Source organism: Fusarium sambucinum, chromosome IV, assembly GCF_050947815.1.
Source record: "Fusarium sambucinum isolate potato_lamoka chromosome IV, whole genome shotgun sequence".
NCBI lineage: Eukaryota > Fungi > Ascomycota > Sordariomycetes > Hypocreales > Nectriaceae > Fusarium > Fusarium sambucinum.
This window is the reverse complement of record NC_139291.1, coordinates 1138248-1161987: the sequence shown is the minus strand read 5'-3', so window position 1 is coordinate 1161987 and position 23740 is coordinate 1138248. Positions and strand designations below refer to the sequence as shown.

The 23740-nt window shown below is 50.0% G+C and overlaps 9 protein-coding genes across 9 annotated transcripts; 5 read left to right on the top strand and 4 right to left on the bottom strand.

Moving 5' to 3' along the window:
* Positions 1–20: 20 nt before the first annotated feature.
* Positions 21–941, bottom strand: FSST1_000423 (complex I 30 kDa subunit family protein; the record flags this gene model as incomplete). The annotated part of the gene is made up of 2 exons (XM_083230395.1): positions 21–529; positions 578–941. 2 exons carry the CDS (start codon positions 939–941, stop codon positions 21–23), a joined length of 873 nt encoding a protein of 290 aa, XP_083090605.1.
* A 436-nt stretch (positions 942–1377) lies between these two features.
* FSST1_000422 (uncharacterized protein) lies at positions 1378–7004 on the top strand (the record flags this gene model as incomplete). The annotated part of the gene is made up of 7 exons (XM_083230385.1): positions 1378–1421; positions 1510–1576; positions 1649–1761; positions 1812–3920; positions 4094–4160; positions 4373–4478; positions 4576–7004. The coding sequence occupies 7 exons, from the start codon at positions 1378–1380 to the stop codon at positions 7002–7004; spliced, it is 4935 nt and encodes a 1644-aa protein (XP_083090604.1).
* A 354-nt stretch (positions 7005–7358) lies between these two features.
* FSST1_000421 (uncharacterized protein) lies at positions 7359–8531 on the bottom strand (the record flags this gene model as incomplete). Its single annotated transcript, XM_083230376.1, has 3 exons — positions 7359–7470; positions 7539–7823; positions 7876–8531. 3 exons carry the CDS (start codon positions 8529–8531, stop codon positions 7359–7361), a joined length of 1053 nt encoding a protein of 350 aa, XP_083090603.1.
* A 269-nt stretch (positions 8532–8800) lies between these two features.
* On the top strand, positions 8801–11650 carry FSST1_000420 (uncharacterized protein; the record flags this gene model as incomplete). The annotated part of the gene is made up of 2 exons (XM_083230365.1): positions 8801–11186; positions 11262–11650. 2 exons carry the CDS (start codon positions 8801–8803, stop codon positions 11648–11650), a joined length of 2775 nt encoding a protein of 924 aa, XP_083090602.1.
* Positions 11651–11808: 158 nt separating this feature from the next.
* FSST1_000419 (uncharacterized protein) lies at positions 11809–14069 on the bottom strand (the record flags this gene model as incomplete). The annotated part of the gene is made up of 2 exons (XM_083230353.1): positions 11809–13912; positions 13960–14069. 2 exons carry the CDS (start codon positions 14067–14069, stop codon positions 11809–11811), a joined length of 2214 nt encoding a protein of 737 aa, XP_083090601.1.
* Positions 14070–14908: 839 nt separating this feature from the next.
* Positions 14909–16151, top strand: FSST1_000418 (uncharacterized protein; the record flags this gene model as incomplete). The annotated part of the gene is made up of 2 exons (XM_083230343.1): positions 14909–15060; positions 15116–16151. The coding sequence occupies 2 exons, from the start codon at positions 14909–14911 to the stop codon at positions 16149–16151; spliced, it is 1188 nt and encodes a 395-aa protein (XP_083090600.1).
* A 1002-nt stretch (positions 16152–17153) lies between these two features.
* Positions 17154–17921, top strand: FSST1_000417 (uncharacterized protein; the record flags this gene model as incomplete). Its single annotated transcript, XM_083230332.1, has 4 exons — positions 17154–17166; positions 17222–17395; positions 17453–17569; positions 17620–17921. The coding sequence occupies 4 exons, from the start codon at positions 17154–17156 to the stop codon at positions 17919–17921; spliced, it is 606 nt and encodes a 201-aa protein (XP_083090599.1).
* Positions 17922–18246: 325 nt separating this feature from the next.
* FSST1_000416 (peptidylprolyl isomerase RRD1) lies at positions 18247–19631 on the bottom strand (the record flags this gene model as incomplete). Its single annotated transcript, XM_083230321.1, has 2 exons — positions 18247–18961; positions 19009–19631. The coding sequence occupies 2 exons, from the start codon at positions 19629–19631 to the stop codon at positions 18247–18249; spliced, it is 1338 nt and encodes a 445-aa protein (XP_083090598.1).
* Positions 19632–20247: 616 nt separating this feature from the next.
* Positions 20248–22932, top strand: FSST1_000415 (uncharacterized protein; the record flags this gene model as incomplete). Its single annotated transcript, XM_083230310.1, has 1 exon — positions 20248–22932. One exon carries the CDS (start codon positions 20248–20250, stop codon positions 22930–22932), a length of 2685 nt encoding a protein of 894 aa, XP_083090597.1.
* Between the last annotated feature and the right edge of the window lie 808 nt (positions 22933–23740).

Genomic DNA, 23740 nt, shown 5'->3' with positions numbered 1-23740 from the left:
TACAACTAGAGTGAACTCTTTTATTTCTTCTCCTCCTCCTTCTTCTCCTCAGGCTTGGGTGTTGGCAGCTTGAATGACTCAGGTGTACGGTCCTGTCCAGCTCCAACAGGCTCCCAAGCGCTGGAACCACCTTCAAAGTTACGGAAAGCCTGGGTGAGCTCCAGAGGCTCAGTAACGATACGCTTCTTCTCCTCGTCGTATCTAATCTCGGTGTAACCCGTCAAGGGGAAATCCTTGCGCAGAGGGTGACCCTCGAAACCGTAATCAGTCATGATTCGTCGGAGGTCGGGGTGACCAGCAAAGAAGACACCGTAAAGGTCGTACACCTCCCGCTCGTACCAGTTGGCACCGTCAAAAAGTCCAGTGATGCTGGGAACAGGAGAAGCCTCGTCGGCGTAGGTCTTGACACGGATTCGGGAGTTGTGGCGGACCGAAAGAAGGTTGTAGACAATTTCGAAACGGTGCTCGCGCGTGGGGTAATCGGCAGCAGTAACTGTGCTGACCTGGGTGAACTCGGCAGCGGTGTTGTCTATCAGGTTTTAGTAAACTTTCGAGAGTCAATTGACGTCGTACTAACACTTCAGGAAGCTGAAGACAGGGTAGACACCCGAAGGAGAAATGTAGATGGTAAGTTCATCCTTCCAGACGGAGAACTGCTGGACGTATTTGGGAAGGCAGCCCATCACCCAGGCACCGTAGCGGTGCATGTTGTCAGACTTGCTCTGGTACTTGTCGGCAGGGTTGACGATAGGAGCCTTGAGTGTGCCGATGTGGTCGCGAGGGGCCTTTCGCAGGTTGGGGCTTTCCTTGGGCATTGCGACATATTGACGAGCCGTGTTGGACAAGCAGCGGATTGCTTGATCGTTGCGGACCTGGACGGAGGGCTTCGCGGGTCGGAGAGCCGAGGCCAAAGCCCTGCTTCGAGAAATGCTGGTCGCCATGGCCGGTTGTGTGACGATTCAAGGCCAATTGACGATGGAGGAGGTCGTCAAGACGAAATACCTTATGGTGTTTGTAATGATGCTGCGAGCATTGGCTCGAGAATCTTAGCGGCAGAACAGTGAAGTAGAATTACCGTTGTTCAACCGAAGATAATCATGTACCTTTCTGTTCACCCCACTCAGGACTGGTAAGAGGTACTCACCTATTAGATGCCAGTCTGGTTCAGCTTCGATGACGGTGATTCCTTACACGTGATTTGAGTTACAGACTAGCCCACAGAAGGCTTAGTCTCACTTTCCCATCTTTCACTTTCCCGCAGCCTTGGATGCATACCAAACATCGCTCCTCTCTTTGTACTCACATTGCCATTTCTGCCCATCGTATTTTGAACTTTACATTTACTACCACCTTTCAAATTAATCACACGCTATCATCATGGCGCCCCAAGATTCATTCATAGACGATGAGGAGGACACCTGGTATGCCTCACCGCCCGCCCGGGGTTTGCTGCCCGCAGCGCACTGCTCCTTGGGTAATGTTAGGTACTCGAAGCTGACATCTTGACAGCCCTCTTTGCATCGAGGAGTTTGATCTCTCTGATCGAAACTTTCGACCATGCCCTTGTGGCTACCAGGTACGGCCATCATGCCACCTCGTCAGCTGCAGCTGACCTTCCGGCCACGTTTGACTAACTCTGGAGCTGCAGGTCTGCCAGTTCTGTTTTAACAACATAAAAAATAACATGAACGGCCTATGCCCTGCTTGCAGACGACCTTATGACGAAAAGACGATACAGTGGAAAGTTGTCACAACAGAAGAGTATGATGGACACCCTCTTGCCACGCCGCCGTGCTAACAAACGCCTCTAGAGTTGCCGAGTTCCGTGCCAACATCCAGAAGAACCAAAAGAAGCGGGCTACTGACCAACGCCAAAAAGAGCTTCAGAAACGAGAGGCAGAGAAGGAGAACCGCAAGAATCTCATCGGCGTACGAGTTGTCCAAAAGAATTTGGTCTATATCACAGGCCTTGCTCCGACCGTTAGGGAAGACGAACTGCTAAAGACATTGCGAAAGCCCGAGTTCTTTGGCCAATATGGCAACATCCAAAAGATTTCGATTAGCAACCGAAAGAGCTCGGATGGCCAGCACCAGTCACTGGGCATCTACGTCACCTTTGAATATCCCGAAGAAGCGACACGTTGCATCCAAGCTGTGCATGGGTCACATAATGGCGATCGAGTCCTCAAAGCCCAACATGGCACGACGAAATACTGCTCAGCCTGGCTCAAAAATGAAAAGTGCAGCAACCCTGGTTGTATGTTCTTACACGAACAGGGCGATGAGGAGGACAGCTACAGTCGGCAAGACCTTTCATCGATGAACAGTATCGCTTCCCAACGACCCCTCCCTGCAGGTGGATCACGGTCTGCTTCCCGGCAACAAGGTCCTCATCCTACCCCGCCACCCGTTGTATCTCATCCTATGACACGCTCCATAAGCAAGGAGGGATCTGAGAACGGTGTTGACGGATCAGCATTACCTTCCTCAGCTAATTGGGCACGCAATCCACAGCGGAGTCGTAGGGGCAGTCTCGCTACTAGCGGTGCCGCGTCAAGCCCTGCTATCTCGGCAGCTCAGCCTGTAACTGCTGAGCCTGTTCCGGAAGAAGCAGTTGAGGAAGAAGAGGATGAAGATGAAGAGGACGAGGAAGATGAGGAAGATGAGGAAGAGGAGTCTCAACCAGAGGAACCAGTGGCCGGACCCTCTTCATCCCGTGCGATGGAACCCGAATCTCCTGCACCAGCTAGTAACCTGGCTGATGGGCTTCGAGAAATCCTCACGGTGCTGGGCAACACTCCCTGGCCTCTTTCGTCTACCGTTGCAGCGGACCAGTATCCGCCCTTGTTCGATCCTCGTGGTGGTGAAAAGCGCAGAGCTATGCGAGAAGAGGAGGATTCGCGTTTGGGTGGTGAACAGGAAGAGCGTCCCGAGGCCCGCGAGCCATCCGAAGGCGAGCCCGAAACTGGTGGAAGCCTTGCTCTTGGAGGTGAACCGGAGGACCGTGACACATCCAACGACAATAGAGGTTTCGACCGTCGAGGCAGCACCCAGCCTCCTATCCAACGACTCTCCACTGACGGTCTCTTTGGACCTGCCCTTACCGGAGCTTCGCCCTTTGGCCAGAGCTCGGGCAATCCTGGCTCGCGGTCTATGACACCCCAGCAATTGTTCCTTCGATCTCAGAGTGGCTTTGGTGACGCACCACCCGGCATTTCTAGCCAAAGCAATGCCTTCCAGAACCAGAGTCAGGGCCAGGGCCAGGGACAAGGCCACAACCGCCAGTCGTCCCGATTCAGCTTCGCCAACGACAGCGCTAGCTCTGCAACCAACGTCAAGGTTTCGACTAACCCGCGCATCATGGCCCAACAATCTTCCATGATGCCCAACACCTTCCAATCCCAGGGCAACAACCAGTTCTATGGTGCTTCTATGCCTGGACCTCCTCCCGGCCTCAAGTCGACCGGCACTCCTCCCAACATGTTTGGTCAGTTCGGCGGACAAGGCTTTAATGCGCCAAAGGACAACTCGAGTGAAATTCTTCAAAGTTTAATGGGCCGCAATCGGGCTGGCAACAACCAGTCCCATGATGCGGGAAAGCGTGAGTTCATGATTTCTTCTTTTTCAAACCAGTACCCACCATCCTCTACCTCCACCCCAGCTCCTGCTCCCGGGCTCCTGCCTTCGCTATATGGTGGTACACCTAGTGCATACCAAGACATGAGCTCCAAGCAGAAGAAGAAGGGAAAGAAGCACAGACATGCTAACACTTCCTCTTCAGGGGGGAGTGGCCTAGTAGATCTTGCAGACCCGAGTATCCTGCAGGTGCGAATGCAGCATCAGTCTCAAGGCAGCGGCGGAGTCGGACAGGGCTTGTTTGGTGGCCAGAGTCAAGGTGGGTACAATCACAACAACATGATGTATAACAACAATTACGGGAGGTGGTAGTTATGATATCTACTGGAGTTTGGGACAGGGGAGGTATGATGCTTGGCAACCTCTCGTCGTGACGTATTTTATTCTTTATGCACAAAAGGGGGGCGTTCTTCGGAAATCGGGTCACGGCCAAAAAAGCGCCTACTATCTTCTTCAGGGGGACACGGGTTACGAGCGCATTTTTGATTCAGCACATTTTCGCGAGATCAGCACAGCTCAAGGAGGTCAGCTTCGCATCAGGCGTCATTTTTCTTTTTGGGAAAACGGAATGAGATACGAGAATACTTCAAGTCTTTTCATTCCGGATTTTGCCAGTCCTTGAGCGACTGTGCATGGGGGTTCACGTCAGGCAAGCCATCATCGTCTTCCACAAACCCCCTATGTATGTTAACAACGTCGAATCTATCCGCCCAGGTTTGGCGGTAATATTGGTCAGAAAGCAATACCCTCATTCTCTCCAAATCGCCTCTTCGCCTCTTCTCCTCGTCCCCCTGCGGAAGACGATGGTGCTCACCGTAGCATGACCCTGTCCCCAAAATCTTGTATATAAATGGGGTGGTGGTGTTTTCGTAGTGTAGTCGTGCTTTGCTTTTGTTGCATTTACATCAAGTGACTGAGTCTATGCTAACTATCGTTCAGATGATGAGCTCCCGTCTTTGGACGAGGCTACGAACTCTGTCGATGCGTTGGTTTCGGACGACCCAATCCTTCCTGCGACCACCCTTGAAGGACGTCAGTCCGTGCCCCCCGGCTTGGGGCTACCCCCTGGGCTTACACCCATCTCGAGACCACCATCTACCACGGGCCATACGAGATTGTTCAACATTGGACCAGCGTTGCCCAAGATGCCACCGCCTGGGCTGTCGCAAGATGCTTCAACTCCGGACCAATCACCCAGAAATCTAATGCCGGCAACCCCTGTTTCGGAAGCAAAGAAAGCACCCAAGTCTTTGGCAACCGAGAGCGGGCTTTCGAAAGAGATCACGAGTCAACCGCAACCAAAGCAGACCAAGGGAAGCATCTTGCAGGACGAGGAATTCCCGGCTTTGGATGCACTGAAGAGTAAGAGCCGACCTGCTACGCCTACACCCAAGCCCACTCCAAAGGCCAAACGCAATGCAGAGAGAATTGTGGATAGAATGATGGCCAAAGCCGGAGCCAGCAAGCAGAGTAGCACAACAGAGGAACCAAAGGTTGAAGATGTTAAGGTTCAAGGTACCAAAACTCAAGAGTTTAAACAGGAGACCAAGGTTCCAGAGCCAAAGCCTATAATTGAGAAGAAGCCTGTTTCTCTCAAATCTCAGGCTGAGGAGAATTCTGCGCCCACCATGTCTGCTAAAGCATATGGCAAAACTCCTATCTATCTGAACACCCAGATCGAGAAGAATACCGCGCCCAAGCCCGGCGAGTCATCCGCAACAACCGAGAAGCCCAGTACAGGAAATGCAGCTGCTTTTCCTCCATTGCCTGCCCCTTCATCAGCCGCGACCTCGTCTCCTGTCACACGGACAGGGCCAAAGACACTGCGAGTCGTTGCCACCCCTAAAACAGAGGCTCCTCCTCCTGCATCCCCTGCCTTGACTATGGCATCCGTCGCTCTATCCGGATCACGAGTGGTGTCTGCTAGTTACAGACCAGATACGCCTGCTAGCAGCGAGGCAGTTAGTGACAACGCATCGGTCGTATCTACTTCTGTAACACACTCTCGTGCGAGCTCCCCACCTCCTAGCAGGGTTGGATCAGCTGCGGTACGAACCACAACAAAGAGCCAACAACGCAAGGCACGCAAGGACGTCTTGAAGCAGGAAACCAAGATGATTGCCGAAGCGCCTAAAGTTGAGGCAGAAGTCCAAGCTCCGATCATTGGACGAAAGAAGAAACAGAAGAAGGAAAAGCCTGCCAAGGCACCTCAGTCTGATCCTTCTGCCCCGGCAGCCCCAGAAACTGTGAAGGCCGATATTCCCACTGCCGAATCTTCCCAACCAGAGCCCCCCAAGGAACCTGAGCAAGAGCCAGAAGAGAAGCTGCCTAAAAGTAAGGCTTCTCAAAAGAAGGCCGCAAAGTCCAAGGGTAAAGCAAAAGAGGTCGAACCTGAGCCTACTCCTCAGCCCCCATCCCCCGCCCAGGAAGCTACTCCCGAAACCCAGGAGACCACGGAGAAGCCAGGGCCCAACCCCGCATCGGTTTTCACTGAGATTAGAAACGTTCTTTGGGCTTCCAGCGTGGATAAGCTGCAGCTTTTCAAACCTATTGCCAGTGGTTCATCGCGAACCGATTACAACGCTCATAACAACGCCAACAAGGCCGAGCATTGTAAGGACTGCTCTTGCAAGTGTGGCGAAATTCAGGATGATGATCTTGCGGCGCTTCGTGCGGGTAAACCTGTCCGCAAACAATTCCATGTCGATGGTAGTCGCATGCTCATCACCCCCAATGGTGATTGCATCCGCGGCCTACACTCAGAGGAAGAAGATGCCTTCCTTGAGCTGCAAGCTGCCATTGCGGACGCAGCAGAGAACCCTGGATCGTTCATTGCCCCTAGACATCAACCTGGAAGCGGGGCCTTCTCTTTGATCAAGGGCAGAGCCGTCCCTAATGGACGTCCCAACATCTTTCCCACCACTGCTCAGCTTCAATCTCAAGACCCTATCGGAAAGCTTCAGAGAGAAGATGCACTGAGTTACATCAACCAATATGTCCTGCCTCGCCTTAACCTAGGGGCCACTAACATGGGTTTCCCCAAGGGTGCATCGCCCACTAAGGATGCGGCTGCTGCAAGTCTCAACTCCCTTGCCCCCTACTTCTATGGTCCTGATGCCGCTGCTGGGGTTGGCATCTATAGCCCCCCTGATGGAGCGCGAGCAATGCAGGATTTCAGCTCAGCTGGCATGTCGCCCGAGGAACGTGGAAAGAACTTTGGAATGAACGTCGGTGGTATGCCCTTGATGAGCGTCGAGGATGCCGAAGGTGCGCTGACGACTGCCCGACGAGAGACAGAGAAGCTGGAGAAGGGATTGAACCAGGTTATTCGCCGCAACCGACGGCTTGTTCTTGGAGGTAACAACTAAGAAAGCCATGAAGTTACGTCACGTAACAGCAGGGCACATGGTATGATGGCGATTTGATCTCTGGCCCGTAGGGCTTGTACGATAATCACGAAAAGAGCGCGTTATTGTATTTGACGATAAAGCGATAAGCTTATGATGAAGCGATAACATCAATGTTAGAGAACAGAAACTATGAGTGTAGTGTAGGCGAATCAAAAACATAGTGAAATAATTGGGTCACTTTGCCTTGGACTAGTGACGTCTTCAGCAACTAACAAATCAACTTGATATACATGTAACGAATAAATCAGTATATATAAATCATCTGGGTATTAAACATGCATTAAGGGGTTAATGGGAAGTTGTGTATGTTGATCAATGGAGATCTTTGAAGGAGGCATACACTTGCAAAGCACCTTCAATACTTTGAACCAACCCGAAGAATATTGTCAACACAAGAACAAGGACGGCTACCCAGAATGTATACCTGTTAATAAGACTGGGATTAGCAGATGGCAATATGCGTTGGGAAGATTTGCTATCGAGGAGCGGTACCATTGGACGCCGTTCCGTCTATCATGCCACCATTGTGATAATGATTTCGGCTGTGCTTCGTCAAAGACCTGCTTTAACACGACAAGACGATCATTCCAGAACCTAAACCTTTCGGTTTGTCGATGGTCTGTTTTTAGCTGTCCACACTGGATAACTCGTTGATCAAAGCCCGCTTCGGACAGTTGGGAGAACCACTTCCTTGTTTCCACTTCTGACGATGGGAAGAGGAGTGCTATTGTTTGCAACGTCTCGTCCGCGAGGCCTTTGGGTAGTAGGGAGTCGGAACTGCTAATAAGTCAGCGGATTTACATATTAGTGTTTGTGAAGAATTGTGAACCTCTGTTGTTGGACATATAGGAACGAAGCATGATGGAAGATGTGTACACGTTGATCGTCATCAGTCAATCGGAGATGATCTACCAAGTTATCTGTCCAAACGATATCCAGCCCTGCGATACGGCACAGGTTGCGCGCAGTGAATATCTTTTCCATCTTAACATTCTCTTTGGACACCTGGGCAGCTCCAGGATCAAAGTAATCTGACACAAAGCTCCCCAAGGACCCATGACTCCAACGGAGATGGCTTCTGCCAGAGAAGCCGTATGTGAAGCTGCAGAAGCTCATCATCAGAAGCAGACTGGCGGCCAAGTCTATTGAGTTGTCGAGCATTTCATCTTCATTGTCGTGAAGCGTTGTGAGTTTCTCTCTTAGTTCCTCCTTGATCTCATGGCGCAGCATCCCACTCTTGAGTTTGCGGATACAGTCGACCACATCACGGTGGGATCTCAGAGCCACATATCGCCCTCCGTTGTGAAGAGCCCTGGCGCATTCTTTGTTGTAGTATGCCCAGAATGATTGCAGGTCAAAGTCCACGCTATTGAGACGTTGATCTTGTTGCTGAGAGGCCCAGTACTCGCTCGTTATCGTTGTTTTGGTAAGTTGTGGTAGTGGGAGATCTAGCAGGCTCGAATCGAGCTCCGTCTTGTCTGTCATGATTGCAATTTCAGTTGTCTTCTGGTCTGTTTGGTTTACATGAAAGATTATAGCGACGCTGGCGGACTATAAGGCGGGTGAGGGAGCCAATCCTGTTTGGATGCATCATGCATGAGATTGTCTGTCATTGGCGGATGCTCCGCCTCATCCTCATCAGCGCGATGAGCCTCTACACACAGCCCCCAATATCTGCAGCCGAATCCTCTCAATCAGTATCGAGAGCCATATTCTTCATGACTTGAAAAAGATATCATGAAATACGTTGAGCCATGCCGCTGGAAATCGTAACATCCCCTCTGCGATCCTGGGAGAGCAGCATCGCCATACTTAGTGGCAGGTCAGCAACAAGGCCTCTCGCATGGCCTGAACCGGAGTTGTCTACCGGCCGCTGTATAGGCAAAGTCGGCAAAGAGCTATGCTGGGTGGCCAAAGGCCCGGCGAGAGACGCATTCGCGGTGCTGGCTCCAAGGATTAAGGCCTACCTCGAGAGGTCTGTCGAGCCAGTATCGAGTTGGGTTACATGGTCTATCTATATGTTCGGCAAATCAGAAAAGAGTGCCAGTCCAGCCATCCTGTTTTGCTGCGAAGTCGTTGCGCATCGTAAACAGGTGAGGAGTGCGATTAAAGACAGTGGCATTCTCAACGAGTTCCCTGGTATCAAGACTGCCCACATGCCTCGACCGCCTGACTTCAATCAGCTCGTTCAGTTGGCAGATGATAGTATTGATCATCGACCTGTCCTTGCGTCCCTTGCGAGCAACCCGTGTGGGATGCCGTTGTTTGTTGAAGAAAGCATAGACGACGTAACTTGTTACAAACAAGCTACCGTTGGTGGCATCATCCAGCTGTCGGACAAATTCTACTACACCACAGCAGGTCATGTGCTCAGTTCTGACACGGCCACGAGCTATACGGAGGGCGAAGTCAGTGACGATGAGTTTGAAATTGATGAAGATTATGACGATGATGAAATGGACGAAGTGGCATCGACGGCTTGTGAGAAAACGTGGTTGACACAAGCTAACGACGCTGTCATGAGCCCGCGGTACACAGAGCCAGCGTTCTCACCGAACATACAAGATATGCAAGCAACACAGGAAGAACCAAAATGCAAGAGCCGTCGGATTCTTGAGGAAGGACCTTCACCGAGCATTTCCCTACCTCCACAGCCTCTAGGACACGTCTATCTATCCTCTCTCGACCAACCATCATCTAGTCTCGATTACGCTCTGATCGAGGTGACCAAGCCCATTCACTGCACCGCGAACAAAATCACCTCTTCCTCCTTTTCTGCGAAGGGTGAAGCCAAGATCCAGCACGTCGTCACAGACGGTCCCAAGGACGTCAAGATCTTGAGTTCCACCTCGAGAGGAACACTTACAGGAGTCATGTCAGGTACTCCCATGTATGCCCGCCTCCCTAATAGCAGTCTGTACCAGGACGTCTATAATATCCTCTTGGACTCGCGGCTAGAAGCCGGGGACTGTGGCTCCTGGATCATTGACGCCGAGTCTGGGAACTTGTACGGGCACATTGTGGCCGGGTCCCCAGATTCGGGTGCTGCAATCGTGATACCTTTTGCTCGCGTCTTCGAAGAGATAGAAGCGCGAGTAAAGCATCACCCTCATCTACCCCTCATCGGAGCCACATCATTATACAATCCTGACGAAGAACTGGACTTTGCTAGGCACCTGCAACACACAAAGTCCGTCGCGGCGTCCTCTTATAAACCACTATCGGAGCACGACCAGGAGTGGATCCGTGACTTGCGAAGTCGGTTTGAGAAACAGTGGCGGACCAAACTATTGGATGAACTGAAACTATCACGAACTGTCCGCCAAGCTACTATTGAACAAGCAGTTTCATCTACTGAGGATGAATCAACTTCGCTCTCTAGTCCGCCTAGAGAGGACGAGTCGGTTCCACCGTACACTATAACTAACACTGGAAAAGGGTTACTGCTGCCGACCCAAAAGCGGAAGATAGTGCGGACACCACTGTTCCCTCGACCTCCGAGTGTAAACGACCGGGATGCTAAAAAGTTCCGCAACCTTCTGATATCCCTCTCCTTAATACCAACAAAGTACGAGAACCCGGGATTACTCGATGAGGCTCTGGCCAGCGTCCCGCTAGAGAGACTCTATAGCGAAGCTGAAGAAGAAACCATGTTATACCAGGCCGAAGCAGAATCATGTGGCGATGGACGGCGGCCTGAGTGGGGATACAGTGACTGCATCATCCGGGCATTATTGAGATGGTTTAAAAGGTCGTTTTTCACTTGGGTGAATAACCCAGCGTGTTCGACATGTTGGTCTCCAACCCGTGCTATGGGGTTCACTGAGCCAACCACGGAAGAATCAGCTTGCGGCGCTTCTCGTGCCGAGCTCTACATTTGTTCAAGGAAAGAATGCCTAGCGTTTGAGCGATTCCCCCGATATGGCGATGTTTGGAAACTACTTCAGACCAGAAGAGGGCGAGTGGGCGAGTGGGCGAACTGCTTCACGATGCTCTGCCGGGCCATGGGCGCCAGGACACGGTGGGTATGGAATAGTGAGGACCACGTATGGACCGAGGTGTACTCGGAACACAGGAAGAGATGGGTTCATGTTGATGCATGCGAGGAAGCTTTCGATCAGCCAATGCTATACGCCGAAGGTAAGTCACCGCACTCGAGATCCTCCCAACCATTACCTGCCTTCTTAATACAAAGCACTAACGTTTCGTAATTAGGCTGGAAGAAGAAAATGTCATATGCTATAGCCTTTTCTATTGAAGGTGCTACAGATGTCACACGACGATATGTCCGCAAGGCAGAGCATGCGGTGGAGCGAGACCGTTGTTCAGAAGCCGTCTTACTGTACATCATGGATGAAATCAAAAACATCCGCCGCGAAAATATGAGTAAGGAGGACAGAATACGACTGGAAGAGGAGGATAGATGTGAACAGCGGGAACTCAACAACTATGTTGTTTCGAGTGTCACCGCTGACTTCATGGCCACTGGATTGACTCGTGTTGAAGGTTCATCACAGTTGCTCAAGTCACCGGGAGGGACATCGAGGCATAGGCAGAAGCAGGGGAGTGGAGGAGTGGCAGAGGGACCTTTAGTTATCCCCTAGGTTGACGAGCGTCTGTTAGACTTGCAGCCTGCTGGTACCAGAAGAACTGGTTGTTGAAAGCATAAGAGATGAAATTTGTAGGTCAGTTTATGCAATTTTGGGTATACTCTTAGATTATTTATTTTGTAGCCTAAAGCTCAAAGGTCAACTGCTGCCCACTAGACATGTTCTTCACGACGTTTCTTCCGCGAAACATCATGTGACGACCGCCGACGGTCTGCACCAAGAGCTCTCCTAGCATCACTAGTAACCTGCTTCCTCCCCTCAGACGACAAAGACTCACGAAGTCTTTCCATAAGCCTGTCAAGAATCCACTCAGTCTCTTCCTGACTCCCCATAAGCGGACTGCGATTTCCCACCCAAGACCAAGCCGTAACGTGTTCCGAATCTGTCTTCTCTCCAGTGTCTTTTTCGGGAGAGTCATCGACTTTCTTATTGTGGTGGTGTCGATGGTGGTTCTTTGGTTTTGGCTTGGCTTTTAAATGTGTGTCGGCACTGCCTTCGTCTTCGCCGATGAGTTTGAGATACCACGCCCATTCTTCAAATGAGTACTTGTGTGGCTTTTGGGATTTGAGATGGGCGGTGAGGGCTTGGATCTCGGAGATGAGGAGGAAGTGGAAATTGGTTCCTGTTGGTAGATCCTCGTGAGCGTCTCGTAGACGGGATAGTGAACGTCGGACTCGAGTGGTGAAGGTCGAGTTATGTCGACTGTGGTCTGGTCGCTCGCTATATGGGCCTTCATCTTCCATCCTAGAATTTCTCGACCTCCCTCGTGAATCGTTTTTATCAGGTCCTTGTTCCATATCAACAAAAGCTGCGGCGGCATCACCGCTAGAATCTTGAGCCGAAGGCATCTTTTTAACTTGCGAAGGTTGCGCTGGCTCCTTATGGTCGGGAAACACACGTCCGAAAGTACATCTGTGGATAATATACTTGAGATCGTCTGAGAAACTGCCCTCTTCCCCAGGAAGAATAGTGACGTTTCCTAGCCGTAGTGTTCCGTCACGTATAATCTTGATGATCGTGTCTCCGGCGTTGGATATGAGAACAGTCATGGTAGGTAACGCGAGTAAAGACCAAAAGACGAAGAAGGACTTGCCAGCATTAGAAGCAGGAGTCACGTCGCCGTATCCGATAGTGGTAAGAGTAACAAAACAGAAGTAAAAGCCGTCAAAGTAGTCCCAGCCCTGATAATTCTCTTCACACTTGACAAAGATGTATGCGCCCAGAAGCCAGAGGAGAAGCCAGGTCCCTGTGGATATCGCCATGGCCATCCAGCGACGACGAGATGATGTCTGAGCTTGAATCTTGCGCATGAGCTCGAATTCTGCTTTTCGACGCTCAAATTCTGTTGCAGGTTGTTGAAGATCCGAATCTGCACGTTGAGGCGTCTGCTTTTGTGGTTCGCGGATAGGTTCGAGCATTTCGTCTTCGCCTTTCTTGGTCATTGTCCGTACTATACGTCTACGTTTCTTCTCCTCCATTCTAGCATCGACTTGGCGTTTGCCTCGCTCGAGAACAAGACTTCGGATAGACCCAACGACCAGACCTAGACTGATGACGCCTACGAGGGCGTAGGGCATCATGAGAGCTCGTCCGAGGTTGGTTTCTGCTCTGAAGTCACCGAAACCTACTGTGAATAGCGTCACGTCTGCCCAGTAGACGGCATCGAGGTAGTTCCAGCCTTCTATGTTGGAGAATACAAGGGCACCGAGAAGTAAGTAGAACAGAAACATGATAGTCTGCAGCATGAGGGTCCGTTGGCTGGGCGTGAGGTTAAAGTCTTTGTTATAATGGCCAGTCCATGCACCGTAAAATGTCACCAGCATGAGCGAAGCGTCAACAAAGTAGAGAATGGCAGCCCACATGCCGTAGTAAAAGGCCTGCGACCAGATAAGTTCATCAGCAGGATGCTTGAACCCTTCGTACAGAGGACCAGCAGCTGTAGCGAGGAGAGAAATGAGCAGGATGGCCGAGATGTACCAGCCGATTATGGTGATGGGCTGAGCGATTGTGAAGCGAACACGGCGCGTCATGTTTAGTAGGAGAAACATATTTGAGATGATAGCCATGGCAAGCTGAATAGCGTTGATGACGGTGAGCCAGATGGGATCGGCGATAAAGGGAGCTGTCTTGACGATTTGACCTGGAGGTCGATGCTGTCTCCATGGTCGAACGAGAGCGCATATACTGAAAGCTGAAGCAACGGGACCGAGTGTGCCAGCGATCATGGGGAATGCCGATGAGGCAAACCACCAGCGGCTAAATAGGTCAGAAATATGAGAGTGATTTCTTATGGAGAGACGTACTTTGGTGATAGATGAGCCTTGTCATTTTCTATACGTTTCTCATGAGAGATAGTCTCTTCGAAAGCCTCAGTCTCCTCCTGAATATTCTCTCCAAGATTGCCGTCGTCCATGGGAATGTTAGAGAGATAAAAGCGACGGACGTAAAAGAACAGGGGACATTTCCTATTGTTGTGATTTCTCAAAAGAATGAATGTTGACTAACAGCAGATATATCGACAACTATTAAAGATCCCCAGTAAATAAAGTAGATGAGAATCCTTGGCATGGGGAAGAAGACATGACATGATCGGGCATGACGTCTAAAATAAAACCACTAAAGCCAAAGCGTTTAGGAATCACGAGCTAGACCAAGTTTCCTACATCTTTGGGGCCTGTCAGAGACAAGCAGGGTCATTCGTACAGTGTTGGATGCTTGGTCTAACTGTTTGGGTGGTGGAAAACAAGGCGCGGCTATAGCGGCTTTGGATCTAGGAAAAGACGGCAAGTTACGATCGTACTATCTTTTATTAGTGAGTGGCCTTGAATTGAATCTCTCTCTTTGTATGCTGTTCTTTGGTTTATATCCAGTTCTTATTCCCGTGTCTCGATTCTGGCCAATGACATACTTGAATCAAGAAATGCTCAGTTCCACCCCCAAGCAACGATCAGTCTTTCTCTTTAATCTTGCCTCATCAGGCCGTTCAACGTTACAATCAAAGTCAATTATTTACTTCTTGTCAGTCTCTACTTAATCGAATTTCACTGAACCGTTATCTGTCCAACGACTAGACGTGGCGTTGTACCTGTTTTACTGAAGGATATCTCAACCTTGAGCGCGTCATATCGCCCTTCCTTCAAGGATCATGTAAGTCATTCAAACATCGTCAGCTTCATCAATAACTAATAGATATTCAGCTCTTCGGCGACACGGGACTTCGTGCTTTTTGTGCATAAGTAATGCGGTAGCAGTATGCAAGGATGTCTTCCTATTCACGCCCTTCGTCGCCTTGGTCATAAACGACTCATCAACTATCTGCCCAAATATTCACAGAGGCTATATAGCTTTCAGAGTCATGAGCGTGTTAGTGTGCGATGCGGTTCATCTGGCCATGTGAGCATTGAGTAAGAAAATCACTCTATCCAAAATAACAAACTCATTACTAACGTTGCCCAACAGTCTCATAGATATTGCTGAACAGCCACACTCTCCCCTCTTCATTTACCTACCCTCCTCTCCTTTTAACAACAGCCAACCAGCTTCAATACCCAGATTCCTTCAGGGCAAGCCGCTGGCCACCATCAACTACAGATGGAACTTCTTTGATCGTGATAACCTTGATTATGTCTGGCCAACGCCTATCCACGACACCTCCTTCGCCTACAAGTGGCTAGTAGAGAATCTCGCACCCGAAGGCATCAAAAGGCGCGACATCTACGTCTATGGATCTCACCTAGGTGCAAGCCTCGCCACATCTCTAGCACTTACGGAATCACAACCCCACAAGCCTTTTGCAGTGCGAGGCCTGGTGTCATACAACGGCATCTACAACTGGACCATGTTCCTTCCCGACCATCCAGTGAACACCCCCAAAGAATTCGTCGGAAATCCAAAAGCCCATTATAAGCCTCCGGAGGGGGCGTACATACACCACCTCCAAAACATGTTGCCGACGCTCTTCAAGTCCACGGCAGATACGTTTGACGTGTTTGCCAGCCCATCCCTCTTTTTCCACAACCCAGGAATAAATGTACCTATGTCTTACCACCTGACAGAAGCCGAGAGCCTCGCCATCGAAATAATGACCAACCCAGAAGGCGAGGTAGACCCTCCCCTCCAGGCACCTCGTAGATCGAGGCTGATTTTCCCACCCCGCAAGTCAACCCTCAAGCTCCCCGAGACACTGCTGCTGTACGACCTGCTTCCCGTGTCGCCGCGAACCAACAAGCCCAAGTTTCAATGGGGCAACAGCCTCGAGAAGCAGGCAAAGGAGCTGGCGGAGATGATGCAGTCCAGTATCTACAAGGTCGAGCTCCCGGAGAGGGGTTTGTGGGATGATGATATTGCTTTTTGGGAAAGTGAGCAAGCTAAAAGGGTCAATGTCGAACGAGCTGGAACAGAGAGTCCGACGATGGAGATGGGGGAGAATGGGGAGCTGCTTGTTGAAGAATGGTTGACGGAGAGAATAGCACCAAAGGATACTCAGGTATCTTGATTGAAACTGTATTTTATCATGTAGAACATGTTTGTATTATAGTCTTGATAAATCATTGATTGCTGAGAAGAAGTTGGCTTGTTGTTTAGTGGTACAGCATGGCGCAGCACTAAAAGACGGCACATGGGAAAGCTTAACTTGGCCAGTAGTGGAGTCACCCTCCCTTGTTTGGTTGTATCGTATATGTCGAACGAGTCTAGAACGAACGGCTGAAGCACGTTGTCAGCCAAACCATATCACAACATCTCACAAGCGTCGATATCCAGAACAGTTGCTATTTCTACAATAAACACTAAACACTGTGACGGTATGACTCGAGGAACAAGTCATCAAATAAGCGAAAAGACTTGACACTATCTATAACTGAAAAAGGGTCCAAAGCTCGCCTGTCACTGAAAGCTCAGCTGTGGTTCACCTTGGCCGAGATGAGAAGTGGGCCGGCGGCTAAACATGCACGTTGTCGTCAGTTGCAATGTTAGCGGACAAGGGGTCACAACTTGTCACAAGACCCCTTGATTCTTTGATACTCGAGTATTACTCTCAGTGTCAGTTTCATCTCTTATTATTCCACAAGATAAAAGACATTAGCAGCAAGAGATGGTATGAAAGGACCTACTCTACAGCACGAAACACTCATACAATAAGGGGCTTCCACTGTCCAGGTTATTTATCCGCAACTTACAGCCCTTCTACCCTTACAAGCCACTGTTGCACTGGACCCACCCCTAGTTTCCCTGGAAAATGCTTGTTTTTCAGTGGACGTCTCAGATTCTTGATCCCTGGACAAGGATGCTTCAGTTGAGATTGGATGTCACCCACTGCCTCCTCTCTCTCTATTGCACGACAACATTACTAACTGGCCTACGAACTGACCATGGCTGACCAGTTTCATCTCCCGTCTTTCTGCCGCTATCTTCATCCTTAACCTTTCTTTCTCCATCATCTTCCTTCTGACAAGACACAACACCATCACCGTACACTTTCTTATCCACAACACTCATAATGCCTGGAATTCGTAAGTTACAAATATACAACTTTACACTACATCTCTAACCAAACCTTCCCCACAGCTCTGCACGCCCTTGATAACTTCAAGGCCAAGCTCAAGGCTGCCTTCAAGAAGAAGGACAACAAGGAAGAAGCCAAGCCCGCCGAGCAGAAGCCTACCGAGACCAAGCCCGCCGAGACCACACCTGCCACCACTGAGCCTACCAAGACCGAAACCGCTCCTCCCGCGCCAGCTAGTACGTTGATCTATAACAATACACATGCTTCGTTCGGCACTGACACATACTCTACAGCTGAGCCTGCTCCTGCGGCCGAGCCTGCTAAGGAGACCAAGTCCGAGACGGAGGTCAAGCCTGAAGCTCCTGCGGCGGCTACTACCGAGCCTGCAAAGACAGCGGAGGCTGCTCCTGGTATGCTACAGGATGAACAAACTTGAAGAGCTGAGAACTAACATTCATAGCTCCTCATACTGAAACCGCCAAGCCCGAGGCCGCTCCCGTCACCGAACTTCCCGCTCCCGTCTCCGAGCCTGCCAAGACGGAACCCGCTCCAGCTGCTGAGCTACCTGCTGCTCCCGCCGCCCCAACTGCCCCGGCTGCTGAACTGCCTGCTGCTCCGGCTGCTCCTGCCGCCGAGCTACCTGCTGCCCCAGCTCCCGCACCCGCTGCAGCCCCTACAGAGCTCCCTGCTGAGGCTCCCAAGGAAGAGGAGAAGAAGGACACCCCTGCTCCTCCCGCTCCTGCCCCCGTGGCCTCTGCTTAAGCAAAAGGCGAATGCTTCTTTCTTGGAGATAGAAAGATGCCTTGTGGTTCGAGTAGATTGCGTGTTTGTGTTTCCAGTTATTGCCATTGAGGCATATTTGTTTCAGTTACGTTGGGCATGGCAGGTTTATCCTGACCATGTATGTCACCTTTTCTCCTAGCAGTTGGCTGGATACCCAGAGAGAAAAGTGTTGCGATGCTCTGTTTCAAATCTATACCCGCTTTTCATATCTAATGCAGAAAGGACTATCTATATCGTTCTCCTCATAATCCGTGACACACGTCTAGTATATTTTGTTTAAAAAGGACTAATACGCCTTGTTATTTCATGAATCTCTGGCCCATGGCGCTTTGGTAACAGTAATTTGTGCATCCGTAGACCCTGCGCCGGATGCGCCTCTGGGTGGCCTTGCAAGAGACCCTGAGTTAGGACCTGGTGGTGGCATACGGGAATAGGGAATGCCAGGGCCTGATGATGGTGGCATTCTTGTAGCTTGAGCCCATGGCGCGGTTGTTCCAGGTCCTGATGGTACCGGCGGTGCCATCGCTGGTTGATTTGCCATATGAACGCTCTGAGTTGGTGTTGTCGCATCTGGGTCAACGTCCCAAGAGAACAAGGACCCGAATGGAAAGTGCTGGACAACGGGAAACTTTGACAACACTTCAGCATTGAACATCTTGATCATGCCCTTGTTGATCTTGCCCCAACCGTCGCGGATGCCCGAAATGTCGAACAGAATTGGGCTATGTTCCCAAAATGGACCCTTCTTCACGTCGTTGATGAAGCCAATGGCTGAGAAGTACATGTTGACTTGGCGTTGATCCTCTACTACGGCTGCCTTTGTAACATCACTGGGCTTCGGAGCACCCTTTACGGATCCTTCCAGGGGCATTGGTTCGTTCTCGTTGATCGGTCGTGTAAATTGTGCAGAGCCAAAAATGTAAGGCATGAAGGAGTGGTCGTCGAGGCCCCAGACGCCATGTGAGCCGGCAGGTTCGAGGGTATAGGTTAGAATAAGTTTCCTCACAACGTTGAGGTATCTGGAAATGTCAGTGGTATACTTTGGATGTGTAGACAGGCAACCTACGGTTCAATAACCTTGAGGACAATCTCGCGCTCAATCTCTCCTCCTTGTTCTCCATCCTTGAAGAAACCCAACTTCCATAGACAGCCGAGGAAAGCGACAAAGCTTAGTTCATGTCCCGTTCCATAGTCTAGCCGCTGTACACTGCCAAAGCCACCAAGAAGGTAGCTTGAGACCTCCTCTTTCGCCTTGCCATCGCCAACTTTCAGCGTTTCACCTAGCAGCCCCTCGTCAAGCAACGCATCCAAGCGCTCCTCAAAGATAGCATGCCACTTGCGAAAGCTAACATTTCCAAATCGACGAGGACCTGGGTCAGGCGGCGCTTCATCGATAAAGCTTCCAATATTTTCGCAAAGAGCTTGTAGAGTCTGAATGGACGGCGTCGTTGCTGGTTTCGAGTTGAGGGGAAAGGTGCGGGGGAGGGGCGAGGATGTTTGTTTGCGAGGACATAGAGCGCGGTTGAGCTGGAGGATGAAAACGCCAATGTCGCGGTAGGCTAAGCTGGTGAGAAAACGGGCGACATCGGGGCCTTCGTTGATGCGCTTCGAGGGTATCGTGAAAGCTGGCGGGGAGCTTAGGTCGAGAATCTCAAGCGCATTGAGCTTTGGAGGGGTTGTGGACGTCATGTCGACAATGGTGAGACACCACGGTCGCAATTATAAAACGGTATGTTGAAGAATAGAACAGAAGTTTCGTTCAAGATGTGGTAGTCAAGTGGGAGAATTGGAATTCGAGTGGATGTTGGTGTTTGGTTAAAGTTAGAACCGATTTAGTCAGCTGTTGGTCTACCTTGTAGAGGTCACCATCATGAGATTGGATGCGAATGACAAGGAGCGGATCTCCTATAGAGGGGCCCTAAATTTAGGAAACTTTTATCTAAACTGCCTATTTCCGAAACACTTCCACTAGTGGCTCTCATAAATCAATGTCAATAGAATCTCTATCACATTGTCGTAATGTTTATATTTGACTGTTGGTTGTACAGCTGTTGAAGTTGTCTCTTTGCCAAGTGCCCCACTTTGTAATGTAGGTAACGCGCGCCTGCCCAACATGGTATGCAGCTCTAAGTTCTTTGTTCAATACACGTTACAACTCTGTTCATGCTTTCACGATATTCGAAAGTCACCCAGCTTGAAGGACATCATTCAAGATCTTACAAGCACTCTGATCAACCTATAATACTCGGCGTGCTGCCGCGGCACGTTGAGTCAAGCTTTCACAGCACAATAACAAAGGATCAACATGGCGCGGCTGCGCTCCAGAGGTAGCGCCTCTGTTGCTTCAGGAGAGCATGGAATGACACCACCCATTCGATTGCATGAAGGGATAAGACATTCACCAAGATCCTCAGTTCCTATGCGAAGTATTGAGACAGACAGTGGTTCATTTGTGAAAAGAAAAACACGTCTACGATCAACTGCGTCGGCAACATCTCGAACTGGACCCTCTTCGAGCAGAAGCCGAGTCACACGATCAATAGTCACACGATCAATGAGAGGAAGTGTACCAGATCATGAGTTGTCTCCGCAGTTCTCTCCGCAGTTATCCCCGCCTCCTCCACGGAAACGTCGCTCTGATGCTACAGATCAGGGGCAGCTCCCAAAGCGTCAGCGCAACGCTAGTCATGGGTCTGCTGGAGAAGAGGACTTGCCTCAATCAATTGAGCAGAACGAGGAACCAAATAAAGACGAAGAGGCAATTCCTCAACCGATCCAGCAGAATGAGGAAGACCTACCTCGACCAGACCAGCAGAACGAGGAAGCAGACGTAGACGAAGACGAAGAAACAATTCCTTCAATGGACTTTTTCGATGGCATCAACAAGAATATTGGCGCCTTTGCCGTGCCAAACGAGCAACCAAGTTTTCTACCCAACACCAGTGTCGAGGATCCCACCAAGAATGACGATAGCGCATTTTCTCACGTTGACACTTCACATGAAATCAAAGTCGAAAAACCAACTATCGCCGGTACTGCAGATCAACACAGAAGCAGTACGGTTAGAGCCTTGAATGAAGCAGAGGATATATTGCGTGGAACAGTTGTACCAGTAGAGATGCCTCAATCAGCGCAATCGGTTTTTCAGCCTGAGTCTTCGCCAGGCTTGCCTCCACTAGGGGATATGTTGGACCATTTCGAAACAGTTCGTGCAGAGACACCTCAACCAGCGCAATCAGTTCCTCAGCATGAGTCTTCACAACAGCCTGAGCCTTTACCAAAGCGGTCTCAACAGTCAGGTCGGCGAAAGAATGGACAGCGGAGGAAAAAGGCGACGTATTATGAGCTTAACGAAGGTTCAGAGCTTTCGCCAGAACAATCAGCACAGCCAATCTCGTCGAGAAATCCCCAAGTCGATGAGAGTATATATGACGTGCCTGACTCATCCCCAAAACAATCAAACCACACCAAACTTGCTGAGAGGTCACAGAAGGCGCCTATATCAACAGGTAGGGGCAGCCCGAGGATGAACCTAAAACAAAGAAACAGTCAGTCTGGTCGGCGAAGGAGCAACGTTTCTATACAGTACCAGAATGATGAAGAACAAGAAGAGAAATCCCAGGAAGAGGGTGATGAACATGAAGAAGACGACGACGAGCTTGAGCTTCAAGAACAACATGCACCACACCAGGATTCACTGGTGCTTGATACACCACCGGCCGATTCACAGGCCGCAGATTCCACACATACGGCATTTATCAAGCGTACATACGTCCAAAAGCTCATGCATATAATGACCCTCCAAGGCTGGATGGAAAAAAGATTCTGGAAAGATGAATTTCTCGACCACGCCGCAGACAAATCAGATGAGCTGGCTTCCAAGCCCGATTGCCCTGTCCTGTCAACAAGAATTCTGGCCCAGCTGTTTGACCTCCATAAGTTGTGCAAGGAGATTCCTAAAGCACCAAAGATTGATCAATTGGAATATCTACGCGAAAAGGCGACAAAGTTCAGTGACTTGGTCAGCAATCTCCACCAGTCCATTGATTCGTTCATCGGGAGCATCAATAACTTCATGAAAAGCGACGACCCAGAACAAGTACAAGTCGGCTCCAGGTGTGTTACGAGACTACGCAGGCGAACCATTCCCATGTTAGTACTATTGCTGGACACAGCATTTGAAGCTGGATGTGGATATTCCGATTGGGATGGTAAAAAGGCCTCCCAACAAACTGGAGAGTTCACGGTATATCTGTTGGAGCCGCTAGAACGGGCTGCGGGTTGGACCGGTAGAGCTTTACAGGCGGTGGAAGGATGGTACGAACTCCATCCTCCAAAAAGAGAACGTGATGAAGATATAGTAGAAGGGGCAAAAGCGAACCGCGCTGCATTTCGCTCTGCCCTAGCCATGCTCAAGCAAGAGTTAAGGAAAGCCAGGAGAGACCTTGAGAAACCCAGGCCATCGCCTACGGCACTCATGCAAAGAGATGAAGCTATTCGAAAGGAACGTGAGGCCAGAGAACAGGAACGTCGAGATAAACAAAACCTTCAAATGCAGCGCTTCAGGGAGTCTATTCAAAGAATCGATCCGTACAGACGATCGGCTAAGGCGAGGCCTTTCCGACAAGAAGTGCCTGTTCCTTATCGACCAAGTCAACCACGCTCTGCCCCCTCTAACATGGTTCTCAATCGCTTTCGCAATTCCTCTGGCGTTAGCCTCTCCTTACCCAGCGCAACCGCCCCATCCCAGCCGCTGTCAGAGCGAGAGGAATACTACCAGCGACATGGATGGCATTATTGGGAAGATGATCGAATCTTGACCTTGATCAGGACCACGGTCTATCCCAACTACGAAAACTTTCAATGGATGCTTCCTGATCGGACCCCTGACGAGATAAGAGAGCGATCGGGATATTTGAAGCTGATTGTACGCGATAAATATCAGCGTGATGGGATTCAGCCTCCTGGTTTCTGCATGGATGAAGATTGATATGCAGGCTTCAAACCATGGACCATTGGAGTTTGGGTTATGTGATATTATGATACCCGGGAAAGCTCGGTTGATATGCGTTATGCGATTCGAGCAGGAGTTAATATGTTTAGAAGTATTCATGCGTGTATTTACATGTCTGCAAATGTAGCTTGTTCTTGTCTCCCATTTCGTGACAGTGAATTGGGCACCGTCAGCTCCGTGTTGGTTTGATGACATCAAATCGGATCGGAAAGAAGCCGGTTTTAATGACCAGTAGTCAAGTTGGTGTAGTGTTTCATGCTTCTTGCCATGTGTGTGATAGCTGAGCTTGAGCTTCTACCAACTGCGCTATGCCACATCATTGAATCCCAATAAGTATGTAGCATCGACTTTTCTATCTGTCACATTTCCTTATAGGGAAACAAAGCACTGATGAAAATCGCCAACGCATAGACACGGGCTCTTTGACACTTTAGAATAGTGTGCGCTAATAACACTTGGGCATGTTGCAGCTTGAATTTGGGTATCATTGGGTTCTTGTCAAATCATCACAAGTCTCTGGAATTGGTTGAAGCGCCACCACATGTGATACATATGGAGGGTGATCAGATACGCTTACCCAAGGAAAGCAAAGCGTGGAATCAGCTCTAGATCATTTATGGTAAAAAGTCAACAGATCTTTGGATTCTTTATTTTGGTTGTTCTTTTTTACGCGTTTTATACGCGGTTCTGGGGGAGATTTGATAGATTCAAATTTCGCCCTTTGTCTTGGCTTGGGTTATTAGGAGAAAGATGAGGCTTGCCTCTACTACTACTAGTTAATAAG